This window comes from Mya arenaria, chromosome 10 (assembly GCF_026914265.1).
Source record: "Mya arenaria isolate MELC-2E11 chromosome 10, ASM2691426v1".
NCBI lineage: Eukaryota > Metazoa > Mollusca > Bivalvia > Myida > Myidae > Mya > Mya arenaria.
The window spans coordinates 21,451,493-21,467,904 of record NC_069131.1 but is presented as its reverse complement, the minus strand read 5'-3'; the positions used below and the strand labels follow the sequence as shown (position 1 = coordinate 21,467,904).

Genomic DNA, 16,412 nt, shown 5'->3' with positions numbered 1-16,412 from the left:
ATGCAATGAATTATGATCTGAACATATCCAAAGATGTTGCGTTCATCGATTGATGAACGCAATTGCCGAAAGGTAGTTCATTTAAGAAATGGAAGTTGAGGTGTAAATATTGGTTGTTGAGAAATATCTTTTAACAGCCTGGAATCCTGATTCCACACGAACAAGAAACCATTCTTTAGTCTCTGTAACAACAGTTTTGCCCACAAGAGCACATGATCACTCGTACGAAATGAAGTAAGAAGTGAAAGTGTTGTGTCCGATGGATGGTATAAATACTGAAATAAGTAGCTACATTTCAGAGTATTGTTTATAGGATAAGTTGACACATGTCATGTTTTTGATTACATTTTTACATGCTTGTTTTTATGTAAACTTTGCAGTTTTCTCGTTGCATGTGTACATAATCCCATTGTTTTACAAGTATAAGTTGCTTGACTTCTTTGGTTATTGTAGTTTCTTTTAGCTTAGGCCTAAAAAAGTTTGTTTCTGGTTACATGCCCAAACAGGTGTGGATCGGTAAGTTGTTTTGTTTTTTTAATATCGTAAAATAGGCAAATGCCATGTTTTCTGATGAAAAATTTCGGATTCCACATGGTTTTTTTGGCAAGTTAATTTTTTATCAACTTCAATTTTTTTTTTTTTGGAGTCAGTGGCAAATAAATAGGGTCGGTCAAGTCACCAGAAACGAACCGGAATCTTTTTAGGCCAAAGTAAATGTAAAAAGCGCTTGTTTCATTTTCTGAATAAAAAAAGTCAAAACAGGCAGGTTTTTGTCTTATTTGTTATTAAGGATGAATCTTTGAATAAGGTTCATTATACTGGATAAATAATAACAAAACTGCTGTGTAATATTGAAATGTTTGGGCAAGGCTCCAACCAAGCGTTATAGCATTATCTGCAGGGCCTGCACCCTTTTGCTAATTTTGCATACTGCTAATAGATAGTATGTGTTACCACAAGCATATTATGCAAGTCCCTCTACCTGGGTTCTAATTTATCAACACAATATAAAAGCCATATATATCTTGTATTTATAGGTCCAACCGATATCCTAGCTACAGCTTTTTACGGAGCAATGGGAACAGAATCAAGTCCACAAAAATACGCTCAGTCTGCTAAGGCGACCCACAAGTGCCAGTACTGCGGAAAACTGGAGCCCTGCAAAGCTAAGCTCGAGATTCACGAGCGCACTCACACCGGGGAAAAACCATATAAGTGTGATGTCTGTGATAAGAGGTTCGCCCACAAAAGCAACAAGAAGAAACATCAAGTGGTGCACTTAAAGTTGCCAGAATGGCCAGTTCCTTATTCATAAAGAAACAAGTTTAAGCCAGATTTTTAAAAGGGGAAAAGGGGCAGGGTGCTTCAGAAAAGGAATTAGACAGATTATGAAAAAGGTCAGGGTGATTAGGAAAAGGGATGAGGTTCAAAGGATGAAAGGGGCCAATAGTTTGAATTGGGCTCTTAGAAAAGAGCAGGGTGCAACACGCTCTAGATAACTGTTCAGCTAAAACTCATATTTTTTTTTTTTAAATATTTACATATTCAGTGTTTTGGATAGGTTTATTCAGGTCAGAACACAGTGAAAGGTGATAGTTAGGAATATTTTGATACTAAGACAATCTAAAGCAGTTATTTACCTCTTTTGAACTTTGTCTTGTCTTGAGTTTCACTTGATCAAAGCTAGAAATGGAACTGTGGAGTTTGCTTAATCAAACGTCGAAAGTGCATGTTCGGGTCGGGGAGTGTAATAGACATCAAAAGCTGCTACTGTGATGAAGAAGATCATTTAAGAAATAACATTAGTAAAATCAATATTTCTGAAGTAGTTCTATCAGGAAGTTAGGCAATTCCGTCATAATGGATCAGTCATGGATTATTGGATATTTTCAGCATATGGATTGATATGTTTTTCTGTGATGTTTTCTGAAAGATATAAGAAGTGGAATACTATTTTAAGGCACTATACAGACAAATATCCATTGTTATGTTTTCTTATTTGTTAATTATTGTGAATTGTACATAAAGAAATTCATTACATTGTAAGTCTATCTGTGATTCTTGACTTAAAATCCAAGTAGAAATAAAAAGGTCTGAAATATTTTTTTATAGGCTATGCTTGTAAGCATTACAATATTTATAGCTATGAAGCCACAAATTCTTCAGTTAAAAAAGCAACAAAATATTGCTAATATTTTTATATGTACACAAATTGTATGCTTTTGAATAATACACATAATAATGCATTAAATTTAAAATCACAATTTTTTTCCATCTATTAAATGAAACCCATATAGTGCCAATTTAAATAGCTATTGTATCATTAAGATTCTGAAAACAGTTCATTCAATCATTCATTTATTTTCCATTTCTTCATTTTCAGATAACCAAGGCTTCCTGAATTCATCTCCTTATGACCACCATGTTTTCACATCAAGCACATTCAAAGATCAGGGCAAAACGACATTAGATGGTCATGGTCAACTAGCAAACACAGGTCAGGAACAACTATTTGGTGCAGGGGAATTTGATGGAAAACTGAAGAGATCTGAGTGTCCTGTGTGTGGTAAAGTCCTGTCATGTAAAAGCGCTTTAACTATTCATATGAGAATTCACACAGGAGAAAAACCATTTGTATGCGGGAAGTGTAACAAGCGATTCACACATAAGGGGAACTTAAAGTCGCATTATGTCGTGCATATTGCAGAAGATTCTCTTTTACCAGGAGACGCTTAAACAAAAGCATATGACAAAATATAAGTGAAATTAAGCTCTGTTGCTATATGATGTGTATTAATATGTTGAATTATTCTCGTTATAACAAGTATTGAGAATTTAAAAAACTCAAATATTTAACTCGAACTGATTCTGTGAAAGTGAGTCTGTATTTCATATGTATTTGGTTGGTTTGTAAGGATTTTATGATATGGGTAAAAATAACATTTTTCTCTGGTATTAAAGGATTGTCTTTAAATGATGTATTATTGAACTGTTCTGAAGGTTTTTGTCTCTTATTTGATTATTTGTACATTTAAGAGTTTATAATTCATACAATTTTTTTTATTTTGTAAAAACAAGGTCATTTTATGTCATTTTACAACTGCTGTACTCAGTTTTGCATGTGAACATTATATAGACATATAAATGTAAAATTAATGTACATTATCTGGGATGCAAGTGTGGAAAGTTGCTTTTTTCATGTGTAATTCAAAAATGCTACTTGTTTCAGTAGATTGTTAAACTTGTGCACGTTTTAGAGTGTCAGATATCAAAACAAAACAATTGATATGTAATGTGAATAAAATGATCTTTAAAAATTGTACCACCGTTAAAACATCTTCAGTTCCAATAAGATCTCTATTGTTAATAGATATTGAATAATGGAACGTATAATGTTCTATTTTGCTAAGTATTTGTAACAGCTATTGAAAATTGAATGATTTTAGGCTAAAAATAACAAATTTCTGTTTACATGAGAATTATATTATATAAGTTGTATATCTGCACAGTTGCTGTTTGTTGAATAAAGTTGGTCAAATATAAATCATTTAAACTGAGATTGAAAAAAATTCTTGCCAATATCAATTTTGTGGACAAGTCCCTTTAAAACTACCGGCAGTCAATGTCAATAAAGATGTGATAGGTTTTTAAACCATTTATTTTCTGTGTTTGTAGCAGATCAGATGAATAAAAAATATATGAACATGCTTGTTGTTACTGAATATTGCATGAAGTTGTTTTTTATTATCATACCCAGTTGTAAATTTTAAGTTGAGTCATTTTATGACAAAAATTTGAATTGATTTTCAACGAAAACACATTTGAAACAATTTTGTAAAAAAACAACACATTCGAGCAAATTGTAGACAAAAATATATGGCACATTCAATCTGTTTATGGACAAACAAAATCATTGAATACGGATAAACAACTTAGCTTAAAATTAAGTGGTCATTACCTTGAGGTATTTTAGAACGCTGAAATACATTTTAGAAATATGATCAAATGTAAATTTGCTTTGTCATGCATGTAATCCTAAACTGCATGCTGGAGAGAGGACAGTTTTTTTAACGTAAAACCAATCCGATTCTCCATTTCAGATACTATAGCGAGGAAGACGAACATCTACGCCCAGGAGCAGCTTCTGAGAAACCTGGACACCATGAGAAAGTATACGTGTAGTATTTGTGGTCGTGTGAACACGTGTCAACCTAATCTGGACAAACACATGCGAACACATACAGGGGAGAAACCACATCGATGTCCAGTTTGTGGTCGAGGGTTCGCAGACAAGAGCAACTTGATAAAGCATTGTAGAAATTTACATCCGGAAATATGTGTTTAGATAAGGTCCCCTGTGCTTGCCCCCCATCTGCAATCCGGGGCATGATATAGAAGCAATTATTGGCATTTTACTTATCTGTGCCCTATTTGTGGTCGAAGGGACCTCTGACAAGAGCAGCATAATGAACATATGAAGAAATTTGCGTCCAGAAAGTTATTATTAGATTAGTTCCCTCATGCATACACCAGTCCGCAGCTTCAGGGTTTGACATACCAGCAATTATTTACATTTGAATCATAGGTACCCTATTTGTAGTAAGGGTTTGCTGAAAAGAGCAAGTTTTTGAAACATTGTAGAGATTTGTAACCTGAAAGATGTCAGTAATTTAGGACATTGCAGCAGTTAATATTGACATTTGACCCATCTTTGTCTCATATCTATATATGGTAGATGATTTGCTGCCAAGAGCGATTGCAAACAAGGTTGTAGAAATATGCACCCAGAAAGTTATGAATGGATTAAAGCAATTTATAAGCAGTCATGAAGCCCATTTGAAGATATCTGAGTCCTGTATGTGGACAAAGATTAGGACATGGAGAAAGACATTGAAAGCGAAAAAAGCTTACATTCTTATGCTGTTATTACTAGCCTTAAAGCTGCACTCTCACAGATTGAACTTTATGACCATCTTTTTATTTTTTGTCTTGGAACAAGCAATTTTTTGCTTAAATATCAGCAAACCAGGGATAAAAGATTGCTGACAAAAATCAGATCGCAGCTTTACATATTTCCGTCCCAAATTCGATGTTTTATGCATTTTTCTTAAACTGTTAGTAACGGTTTAAGGCGTAAAACATTAAATTTGGAATGGAAATATGAAGATCTTCGATCTGATCTTTTGTCAGCAGTCTTTCATCACTGGTTAGCAGATATTTACGCAAAAAATTGCTCGCTCCAAGACAAAAAATAAAAAAGTTGGAAAAACGGTAAATCTGTGAGAGTGCAGCTTTTAGAAATTGTAACAAGTTATCCCTGCATTGTGACTGGGATTTTTTTTAGCAAACTCTGCATACGTTTTTGTTAGGCAAGGTTCGCAATACTAATGTCAGGATTTATATATCTGTCTGAATTTCAACATGTGTACAAAGACCATTTAATCGTTGTAAATGTGTTGTGGTAAATGTTCCATTGCGTAAGGAAATTATTTGACCTCAAGTATGCTGGTGTCAATACGGCTGACATTTCGCCTATAAATCATAATCGTGCACCCAAGGGATGATACTATGTCACAATGTGTACAACATCGACAATGATATCAGGAAAATAATCTATTTATATTTATACACTCGATTTTACAATTGTTTTAATCAGATTTTTCATTTATCATTGCAAACCTCAGAGAAAGTTGTAAATTAACATACTTATGAACCATAATTTACATCAGTACATGTGTCTGTTTTATATATGTAGATTCTAGTCAACTGTACAAAATAATGAAATGATAAAATATTAAACTGTCATTTTTACTTGCTTGTTTAATATCAATTCTTTAGCCATGCCGTTTGTTATGCCCTTAACATGATTTAAAGTTATCATATTTTCAATGTTATTAATTCTTGTTTTCCTTTTTTACTTAAAAAAAAATCAAAGCTGCAGTCCTGTTTTTATTGTGCCAGTCTTTTAACACTTTCAGACGTTGAAATGATTTTTTTTGGATGTACAAGCCTCTATTTTAACTTAACTACTGGACAGAAATAAATGTATTAATCCCTGGTCATATATATAAAATTCAGATTTTGAATAAGCCTGGCAAGCTTTTTTAACAGTACAGGGCTTGCGGGATTAGTGTGCTTATTCTAACCACTCTACTTATAAACTCTACAGAGCTTTGGTAATGTTATATATATTGCCAATAATACTTGATCTACATATTGCAAGAGAAAGTTAAATTAGATTCAACATTTATTTTACAGATCGAGCCAGAAGTACCTCAGTTGCCCAGAACAGGAAGGAAACCTTTGTAGATGGCTCGTCGTTGAGTATGTTAGGTCTTGGACGGTACAGACAGTGCCCTCAGTGTACGAAAGTTGTGCCATCAAAGTGTGACCTTGTGAAACATATGAGAATCCATACAGGAGAAAGACCATTCAAGTGTGAATACTGCAACGAGACATTTTCCGTTTCAAGCAACATGTATCGGCACATCAGAAAGAAGCATGACTCGAGCTTTTTGATTAATTAAGTAGTCTTGTTTCATGAACTACTGATTAGATATGTTTTAACTATATTTAATATGTCTTTGTATATATATATATAAAAATATATATATATATATATATATATATATATATATATATATATATATATATATATATATATATATATTTTATACATATAGACACATGCCATGTTCTCAATAACAATGTGCTGTTTACCCAAAATGGAAGATTCAAATGGCAATTGGGCGGGTTCAGATTTTGAAAAAATAGTTGTATATTAAGTGGAATAAGTAGGAGCAGTCTGTAACTTAACTATTTGAGATGGTTCAACCAAAACTTATTGATAATTCTGCATATGTATGTGGAAAGATTTACATCTACAAGGTATATCTCGTGATTGAATACAAATACAAGCCTTCTAACAGATTGGATGAAAAATCGTAGAAAGAAAATGTTTGTAAACATATATTGCTGTGTTGTGGTTCATTTATTTTAGGAACATTAATTTTATAAACTCATTTTCAAGTTAAAATGGTTTTGAAAAGATTTAAGTTTGCAATATTTAGATATGCCCTTATGGAAGTGTTTTTATTCTTCATATTGAAAAATAAAAGTTAAAAATATCTATGTGAATGCTTATTTAATTTGTAGTTATTTCATTTTACTGCAGAAGAAAATTTATATTGTCATATTTTAATTTTTTGACCCTTACATACTATAAATAACCTCACTGCTCTCAAAAGGGAGTATCTATTAATACACTCAAAATAAAAATAAAGTCCTTTTTTTATCCATTCAAGGTCAAGACTACCCGACACAGATCTTGTCATATGACGAAGATTTGGAGTTAAAGGTACCTGGAACGCCCTTCAGAAAATGCCCGATATGTACGAAACTGTGTGAGTCGAAATGTATTCTGGAACGACACATGCGGGTGCATACCAGGGAGAAGCCGTATAGGTGCCTGTATTGTCAGAGATTGTTTAGTGTGACGAGTAGTCTGTACAGGCATATACGTACTGTTCACAACATCGTACCCTCCACGAGGTAGGGTTGCTTTTGAGATCGCACGGAATGACTTTAAAATAAAAAAGTGATTTTAAATGTTAAATAAAAGTACTTCAGGGATTCGATCGTGTTACTCTGATTCCCTTTATTTAAGCATTGGCATAAGTGTTTACATGTATGTATAAAGGTTAAGCCAGTTTCTTTTCAAGAAATGGAGCAAATCATTTGATAGGAAATTATTTTAAATAAGATCTTAAGAATTAACCTCTGCTCAGTCCATGGGAACTAAGATTTGACTACAGTAATGCTAATACCAAAGGAATGTTGTAGCATTTGTGTTAAATTTGACAAAGTTTATGATGTAACAATTTGGTGTTTGTCAATACCAAATACATTTTAAAATAGTTTATAAAATACCTTAATTACAGCCACTCCCAATTATTCATGAAAAATAATATATTTTTTGCATCAGAAATTCACGCAAGAGAAAATCTGCAAAGTTTGTCAAATGACCTGAATTTTGTATTCTTATGCATAATTGTATTCTTATGCATAATTACAATATATAATGTATGCTGTCTTATTCCAGGTGAGAGGATGTTTCCTGGCAAAAATCTGACTTGTGAAAGTTGCGGAAAGTTCTTTACAGCTCCGTGTCGACTAAAGACGCACATGCGAACACACACAGGGGAAAAACCATTCGTTTGCGATTTTCCAAACTGTACATTGGCGTTTGCCCAAAACAGTAACAAGTTGAAACACATGAGAATTGTCCATAAATATCAATGACTCTTATGTGTTTAAGTGAGAAATTATACTGTGTTAAGAGTGTAGGTGAAACTTGGTTTTGCTGTATCCCATGAATAAAGCTAAATCACGTGAACATTATGCAAATGAAGTATTTGCTTAATGGGCTCATTTCATTAAGAACTCTTATTTGTTACCTAAATAATTTTAAATCTGTATTATCATCACAAATTGCAGCAAGTTGATGTATTTATGTTGAAATTGATGTTCTTTAGCTTTATGTATATTTTAATTCTGATTTTATTTCAATCCACATGAGAATAGTGTGTATTTACACTGGACAACATGTTATAATTATTCGCTGATCCGGCTAGCTAGCCTCGGACATAGCTAGCCAGGAGACTCTATGTCATGATACTACGTGACTGTTGTTCAGTCAGGTGTTAATGTCAAACCCTGGTTATAATTATTGGCTAATTGGGCTAGATAGCCTCGGACATAGCTAGCTGGACCAGCTATCAACTAGTGAATAATGTTCGGTCGGGTCTTAATGTCGAACCAAGATTATAATTATTGGCTAATTGGGCTAGCTTAAAGACCGGACCGGACCATCTATCATCTAGAGAATAATGTTTGGTCGGGCTTCGAACCCTCGTTATAGTTATTGGCTAATGAATAATTTAGTTTGCCGGAACATGTGTGGATTAATTATATTAACCATGAGGTGTATGATCTGGATCATGATTTTTTGGTTCATTATTATCAAAATAGACTCAAATAAAAAGGAGTTCTGTTGAAGAAATGTATTTGTCTTTGTACTGTCACTGTTGGAAAATAAATAATAAAAGATTAACTGATTTTACTCATTGAAAAGGTTTTAACTACCATAGCAATAGTCAAGTGTAGTAAAACTACATATGTTCAAAGAATTAATCTAAAAAAGAACATGAATTTGATTATGGATAACTTTAGCAACCATGTTGTAAAATTTATTGCCTCCATTTCAGGTGACATTTCAAGCATGTTAGACGGGATAGAAGCAACGTTTTGCCCTGGGTGTGGGAAATCCTTCCCTAGCAAATGGAATAGAGACCGTCATTTTCAAATCGTGCATGCCAAAGTCAAGCCATGGCAGTGTCAATTCTGCAGTAAAACGTTTTCAACAAAATCCAACATGCTTACACATCAGATCATCCATTTGAATATGAAGATATAAAAGTATGTTAAGTATTAAAGATGCACTCTTACTCCCAAATAGGAGTTACCACATTTAATAACATGTTTTAATATTCCAAAAAGGATAAATAAATGTCAAAAAATGGTTCTTTTGAAGGACACATTTTAAGTCTTATTTGAAAGAAATGAGCATAAAACATGGTATTTCTACCTTATGAGACTATAGTAGACCACAGTAAATCTTTCAGCATTCACCAATCATTTAATATTTTTGCGCTTTTTTATTATCAGAAACACTGTTACAATCTTGCCATCAGTAATTAATATTTTCCATAAATGCATTATTTAGTAAGTAGTTAAAGATTTAACAGTCAAAACTTATGTTTGTTATACACATGTTTGTATTGATTTTGAATTTAAGGGTGTCACTTTAACAAAAACCAATATGCAGTGACCATATATATATATATAAGATGACACAAAAAGCCACCTTATGTAGTTAAACTTTATCAATAAAGCCCGATATGTTCATACATCAAGATTCTCGGTTCAAGAGAAAAAAAATTGTGTAAAAATATTTGGTATGTTTAATATTGAAAATTGAATACTTTTTATGATGATGTTTTTTTTTTAATGAAATGGTATCCATGTTTTTCTTTTGGGTTACAGTTTCTTATTCTTTCGATTAATTCAGAATTGTTGATCCTATTTTCATGATACTAAGTCAGAATATAGTTATCTCACAGATTACTGAGTTGTTCTTTTGACGCAATGAAAATTACTGATACTTAGGAAGTATTAAATTTCTTTTGTGTTATATAGATACATACATGTACAACTATTGAAACAAAGCTGACCTTAACTGAATGAAAACAATAAGTTCAAATTTAAACATACTTTATATACAAATGTCTTCTGGTGTATTTGACCTTTTTGGGAATAAAACTTAAAAATAGAAATGTTGAATTTTTGTTCCCTGAATTTATACACACAGTTATACAACTGTTAATCAAGCATTGCCAGCTTTGTATGACTGCCTTAGTTTATGAATACAACTGTTAATCAAGCATTGCCAGCTTTGCATGACTGCCTTAGTTTATGAATACAACTGTTAATCAAGCATTGCCAGCTTTGCATGACTGCCTTAGTTTATGAATACAACTGTTAATCAAGCATTGCCAGCTTTGCATGACTGCCTTAGTTTATGAATACAACTGTTAATCAAGCATTGCCAGCTTTGCATGACTGCCTTAGTTTATGAATACAACTGTTAATCAAGCATTGCCAGCTTTGCATGACTGCCTTAGTTTATGAATGGACTCCTATGGAGCTCATCCGGTTCTAGAACATTTCCAACATATTCATCCAATGGCAAAATGTTGTTTGATACTGTTGCCATGGTAATGTGACGTCCCGGTTCGGCCATCTCTGGTACTGCAAACTCACTACCACCGTACCATAACCCTAATCCAATGTTAAGACATACAACAGCATGTATTTCTGGCATAAGGGGGCTTAAATTTGATACATGAATTCAAAGTGTTTAACTAGATGGTTGCGGTTTGCATGCTTGACCAATGTTACTTGTTGTTTGTCTTCATGTTTCTTGTTCTTCTTCAGGTCTGGTGAGCGAATACTGGGGCGATATCACCGTGCCGTTTGATTCGACGTCCACCAAACTACAGAAACGAGCAAGACGTCACGAGTGTGACTTTTGTAAGAAAAAGTTCACAGACAACCATAACCTACAACAGCATCGGCGAATACACACAGGAGAGAGGCCATTTGAATGTGAAATCTGCCAAGCACGGTTTGCAAGTAAAAGTAACCTAACGGGACATAAGCTTGTGCACATGCGAGCGGCAATATTTTCTCCGACGGAATATAACACTTAAGAAGCTATCATGTACAGAGACAATACATTTAGTATATTTAAAAGCTGCTATCATTTCTCCGACAGAGTATAAGACTTAAAAGGCTACATGTACAGGTACAATACATTCAGTTTAATTATCTAAAAGCTGCAATTGTTTCTTCTTGCCGGTAGACAGCTTAAGAACTTAAGCAGAAGCACCCAGTAATTTTTCATCAGATCGGTACTGTGAAAAGAATGGATTAAAATTTACATGTGTCAAACAAAAGTGATTACGTAGAGGGCAATGTTCATTCTTGATTGGTTGTTGTTATTTTAAGTGTGTGTGAAATGATGCCAGTTTAAGCATCGCCTTGCCTTTCATTTTGTCTGGCACTACTAGTCAAGAGGTGTTCAAAGTATCTATTGGACTACGCAGCAATGTGCTGAAATATAACCCCTTAATTGGTCAATTGACTGGTTGAGGGACATCCAGTGTTTTGTCATGCATTTGATGTTGTTGCTAAAAATGATAGTGTAAAAAGTGGTTATGGCCATAGTAATATTGTTATATCAAAGTGCTTATTTTGTTAATGAAAGAACGCCTGCATTGAATATGATTTTATGCATTCACTGTTTGTGATGAAGGTTGTTTTTTTGTGGCCACTAGCCGTTTATTTGTTCAACAATCTGCTGATTGTCAAGAACTTTAATAAAGTTAACAACTTTTTAAATGTCCTCATTTGTTAACTTAAAATATTGACTACGCCTTTGGATTTTATTTACACATAAATTTTATGATCTGCAGTATTCTAAAAGGTTGTAGACAACTCTTTCAGCTGTACGTGTTTTTTCCAAATTTCTGACCAGATCATGAAATATTTCACTTTCTGAAGTTAACAACGATGCTGGTAACAAAGTTGTTAACTTTGAAATATTTCTGAACAATCAGCCCAATGGCTTATTATTGTATCTGACTTGAGGCATACACTGTCCTGTAAGAGGAAATTGCATTCATCAAAAAATCCAGTAAAGGGCAGTTGTTGAACACATTAAAATACCACCTTTGTCATCAATGTAAACTTGCGAATTCTAATTTATTATGAAATATTTATAGATAAAGTGTGATAAACGAATACAAGACTTAGTGTATATTTATCACTGTATATATTTTTGTTGTTTCGTAATAAAAACTAAGAAATATATTGATTGAGTTTTGTTATAGAATTAATGTGCTTCTGAAATGGAGGTTGATATCATAATGATGATATTTGATTTTGTCATTTACTATACAATATAATGACATCTCGCAAAACAGTTTGAAAGTCACTTATTTATAAACAATTGCACAGTATTAAAAAATTATGGATCTGCTTTGCTTGAAATTAATTTTTAATTAATTTCAGATTAGAATATGACAAATAATGAATTAAATATTTATTTTCAGCAATATTAAAGGTAAAATCACAAAACTTTGCTTTATCGGAATATTCATTATAAACCAATATGGCAACTAGTTTTATTATTTTGCAGATAACCCGCAACATTTCCTACAAAGTCTGGGCCTGCCGAAGGTGAAGTTCCAGTGTGAGTTTTGCCTGAAGGTCCTCAGTGACAACCACGCCCTCGTCCAGCACCGGCGAATACACACAGGCGAACGGCCTTTCAAATGCAGCATTTGCTCGAAATCCTTCTCCACTAAAGGAGGCTTAAAAGCTCACTCTGTTGTGCATATTAAAGATTTGTAGACGTGTTAAATCAGTGAACAACTGATAGATTTGAACAACATTGATCATGGTCCATGATTACGAACAGTCTCAAGTTTAACATGGATTAGGGCCCATGATTACGAACAGTTATAAGTTTAACATGGATTAGGGCCCATGATTACGAACAGTTATAAGTTTAACATGGATCAGGGCCCATGATTACGAACAGTCTCAAGTTTAACATGGATTAGGGCCCATGATTACGAACAGTTATAAGTTTAACATGGATCAGGGCCCATGATTACGAACAGTTATAAGTTTAACATGGATCAGGGCCCATGATTACGAACAGTCTCAAGTTTAACATGGATCATGGTCCATGATTACGAAACAGTCTCCAGTTTAACATGGATTAGAGCCCATGATTACGAACAGTCTCAAGTTTAACATGGATCAGGGCCCATGATTACGAACAGTTATAAGTTTAACATGGATCAGGGCCCATGATTACGAACAGTTATAAGTTTAACATGGATCAGGGCCCATGATTACGAACAGTTATAAGTTTAACATGGATCATGGTCCATGATTACGAAACAGTCTCCAGTTTAACATGGATTAGAGCCCATGATTACGAACAGTCTCAAGTTTAACATGGATCAGGGCTCATGTCCAAGACTTGGAAAAGCTCTTTTATTCAGATTCAAAAGATCGTCTTCATTTTGACTTGGATGTGCAAGCTTTGTTGTTAACAAAAAGTCATTAATGAAAAATAATTTTTGCCATAAGGGTATCAAATAATTGTAATACTTGTTGTGTAACATATATATCATTTTTCATGATCAATTCTTTACTTATACTTATTACTTGTTTAACAACAAAATCAAGATTAAGAGTATTCACTATTGAACTCGTTTTCATAAAAAGAAAAAGAAATTTTGGCTCTTGGCTTGCTTCTGGTTAAAAACTGTATTTTATTTCTTTAGCTCGATTGCTCCAATTTTTTTCGGCAAAAATCCGAGGAATGAAACATTAATTTGTTTTGGCCTAAGGGAAATATTGTTACGAGATTTTTTTTTCTTGATTTAACATCCAAAAGGACTGTTCTGTTGTACATATAAAAAAATGAAGTGTTACACCTTTGTGAATATTGAAATTAAAGTGTTCTTGACATACATGTACATTCATGTACATAGATTAGTTTCCAGACATGCCTTTTCAGGTATTAAATTTCAGGTTAGTGGTCCCAATATCTCGAAACAATTTAAGTTCCTTATAATGGAATTAAGCAAAGCTCACTTATTTTTGGTTTGGTATAATTTGTGACATATTTACATTCTTAATAGTTTTTGGACTGGACTCTTTAAATAATCAAGATAAACTTAACTTCATTTAGTAAAAATAGGAGTTAGTAAGAAAATTGTCATAATTAAATAAGCTACTTAAGCCTGTTAAGTTTAAGAACTTTCAAGAAATCACGGCCTGCTACTAGGGGTTGATTGTGGACTTTCCTTTGTATTATTAATTGCTTGATATTTTAACTACAAAATATTTATGCATTATATAATTTTTTGCGGTTGTAGATTTCTTGACATTTTTAATACATATGATTTATCGTGTCTTTTTAAACAAAGGAGAATCCTGCCTATTGTTGGGAAAATAATGCTTAGATATTCTGTTCTGATATTGAAAATTGTCAGTTTTATTTGAAACCTATTATTGAAAATGCTCCATATTTAAAATGAATCGGTAATGTTTTTCAATGATCTGTTTGGAATTAATGTTAAATGAATTATAAAATATGTTCTTCATGAGTTTTTCCATCTTTCATACTAAATGGCTAGTCCTTTCACCTCTGTTGTAAGTTGCTTAAAAATGTATGAATAAAATAATTTTTTGTATGATACCATCCATGCATTGTTGTTTGTGCAAAGCTGTATTTCAAATGGATGATTAGCTATGGTTGTTTTCTGCTTCTGTCAACAGAATAATAATTGTCTAATTATATAGTCAAATAGTTTTATTCAAGAATATTCTACTAAGATTTATGTTATAATATATTGTAATGTAGCCATGAACTTCCAGATTGTTTAACAATTATTACATTGACATTATTCGAATGGCAACCAGTATGTATGCTAAGTCCTATCCAAGTTGCCAATGTTCCATTTTTAAAACAAATATTTATTTTCTATCAGCAGGTGCAGTAACCAAGACAACTACAGCGCGGTACCAGTGCGAGTTCTGTCACAAGGTCATGTTTAACAACCACGCCCTGGTCCAACACAGGAGGGTGCACACCGGGGAGAAGCCGTTTTCATGCCCCATGTGCGGGAAGAGCTTCAACACAAAGGGGGGGCTGAAAACACATGCTGTCGTGCACCTGAGATTATGATCGAACTGAAGGAGGTGGGGCTTATTTACCAGGGGTGCTTAAATTCAGGAATAATCCTGAAATCAGAATTGAAAGCTTTTATCTTCAAACTCGGTGTAAAGTTGTTTTTTGCACAGACATTTGCGTTATAAACAGTAGGAAATAGCTTGGAATATATAGAAGACTTTGGAAACAATTTCAAGACGGGTATAAGCTGCTTTACTCTGCTTTTGGCATGAATGCTCAAACAGCCCCTGCCTGATTTTCAGGAATGACAATTATCAGATGTTTAGAACGTCTGATTGCAAGTGTGTGTGTCTCTTATTAAAGGTCATGACTGGATCCTATTCAACATAACAGAATGATGCCAAATGTGTGTGGGACTCCCATGCATCAGGGGCTCTGGGATTGCCAAGGAAATCACTGTGTATTTTTACCCATTTGATTAAGATTATTGGATACCTCCATTGTCCATCGTATGTGTGTGGTGCCTTTTTAAAGACCATGGCCTGCCCTGACTGGAAATTTTCACTGTTTCTAGGGCCCATTTATCAAGGGCTCGTTGCTTGTCAATTACTGTGTGTAGCAGTATCCTTAATATTGTTGTGGGTCTGAAGTTCAGTAATAATGAGTGGGTACAGTTCATGTGGGATCAGCTGTTTAAATGTCCTGTAAGTGAAAAGAGCCTCAACAATGATAGGAGTGATGAAGAAGCTTACACACCTAGATATACCCTAGAATATGCCCTAGAATATGCCAGGAATTTCAGAGGTGTACTTTTTTTGTGAATGAGTTGGTGATATGGTTTGGGAATGGATTATGTTTTAAATTACTTGAAAGTGATGGAATGGGTCGTACACTAAATGTGGAAAGATCTATAACGAAATATTGGGATTATGGTTTTTGAATGAATGAATTTCTTGTGTTACAAACATTAATGTGAATGAAAGTTTTATAATGGATGTTATACCAAATGTGAACGTGATTAAAGAATGATGTTAGAATGGTTTAAAAAATTGATATCAATATACATTATACTATA

The 16,412-nt window shown here is 33.4% G+C and overlaps 1 protein-coding gene across 26 annotated transcripts in view; it reads left to right on the top strand.

Annotated features, from left to right (window-relative positions):
- The window catches only part of LOC128206481 (sal-like protein 2), a 94,425-nt gene that overhangs the window by 26,824 nt on the left and 51,189 nt on the right, over positions 1–16,412 (top strand). The window contains exons 5-6 of one of the 26 annotated variants that reach the window (XM_052908937.1): positions 7,305–7,551; positions 8,102–8,230. The exons of 18 other annotated variants lie outside the window; for them this stretch is intronic. In XM_052908937.1, the coding sequence (XP_052764897.1) occupies positions 7,305–7,551; positions 8,102–8,105 (251 nt within the window). In that variant the 3' untranslated portion in view covers positions 8,106–8,230. Of the gene's footprint in view, positions 1–1,037; positions 1,484–4,100; positions 4,948–7,304; positions 7,552–8,101; positions 9,032–9,266; positions 9,491–11,055; positions 12,493–12,820; positions 14,906–15,194; positions 15,407–16,412 lie in introns of those variants that run through there. 7 more of the 26 variants (XM_052908955.1, XM_052908944.1, XM_052908930.1 and 4 more) reach the window with 7 other exon arrangements.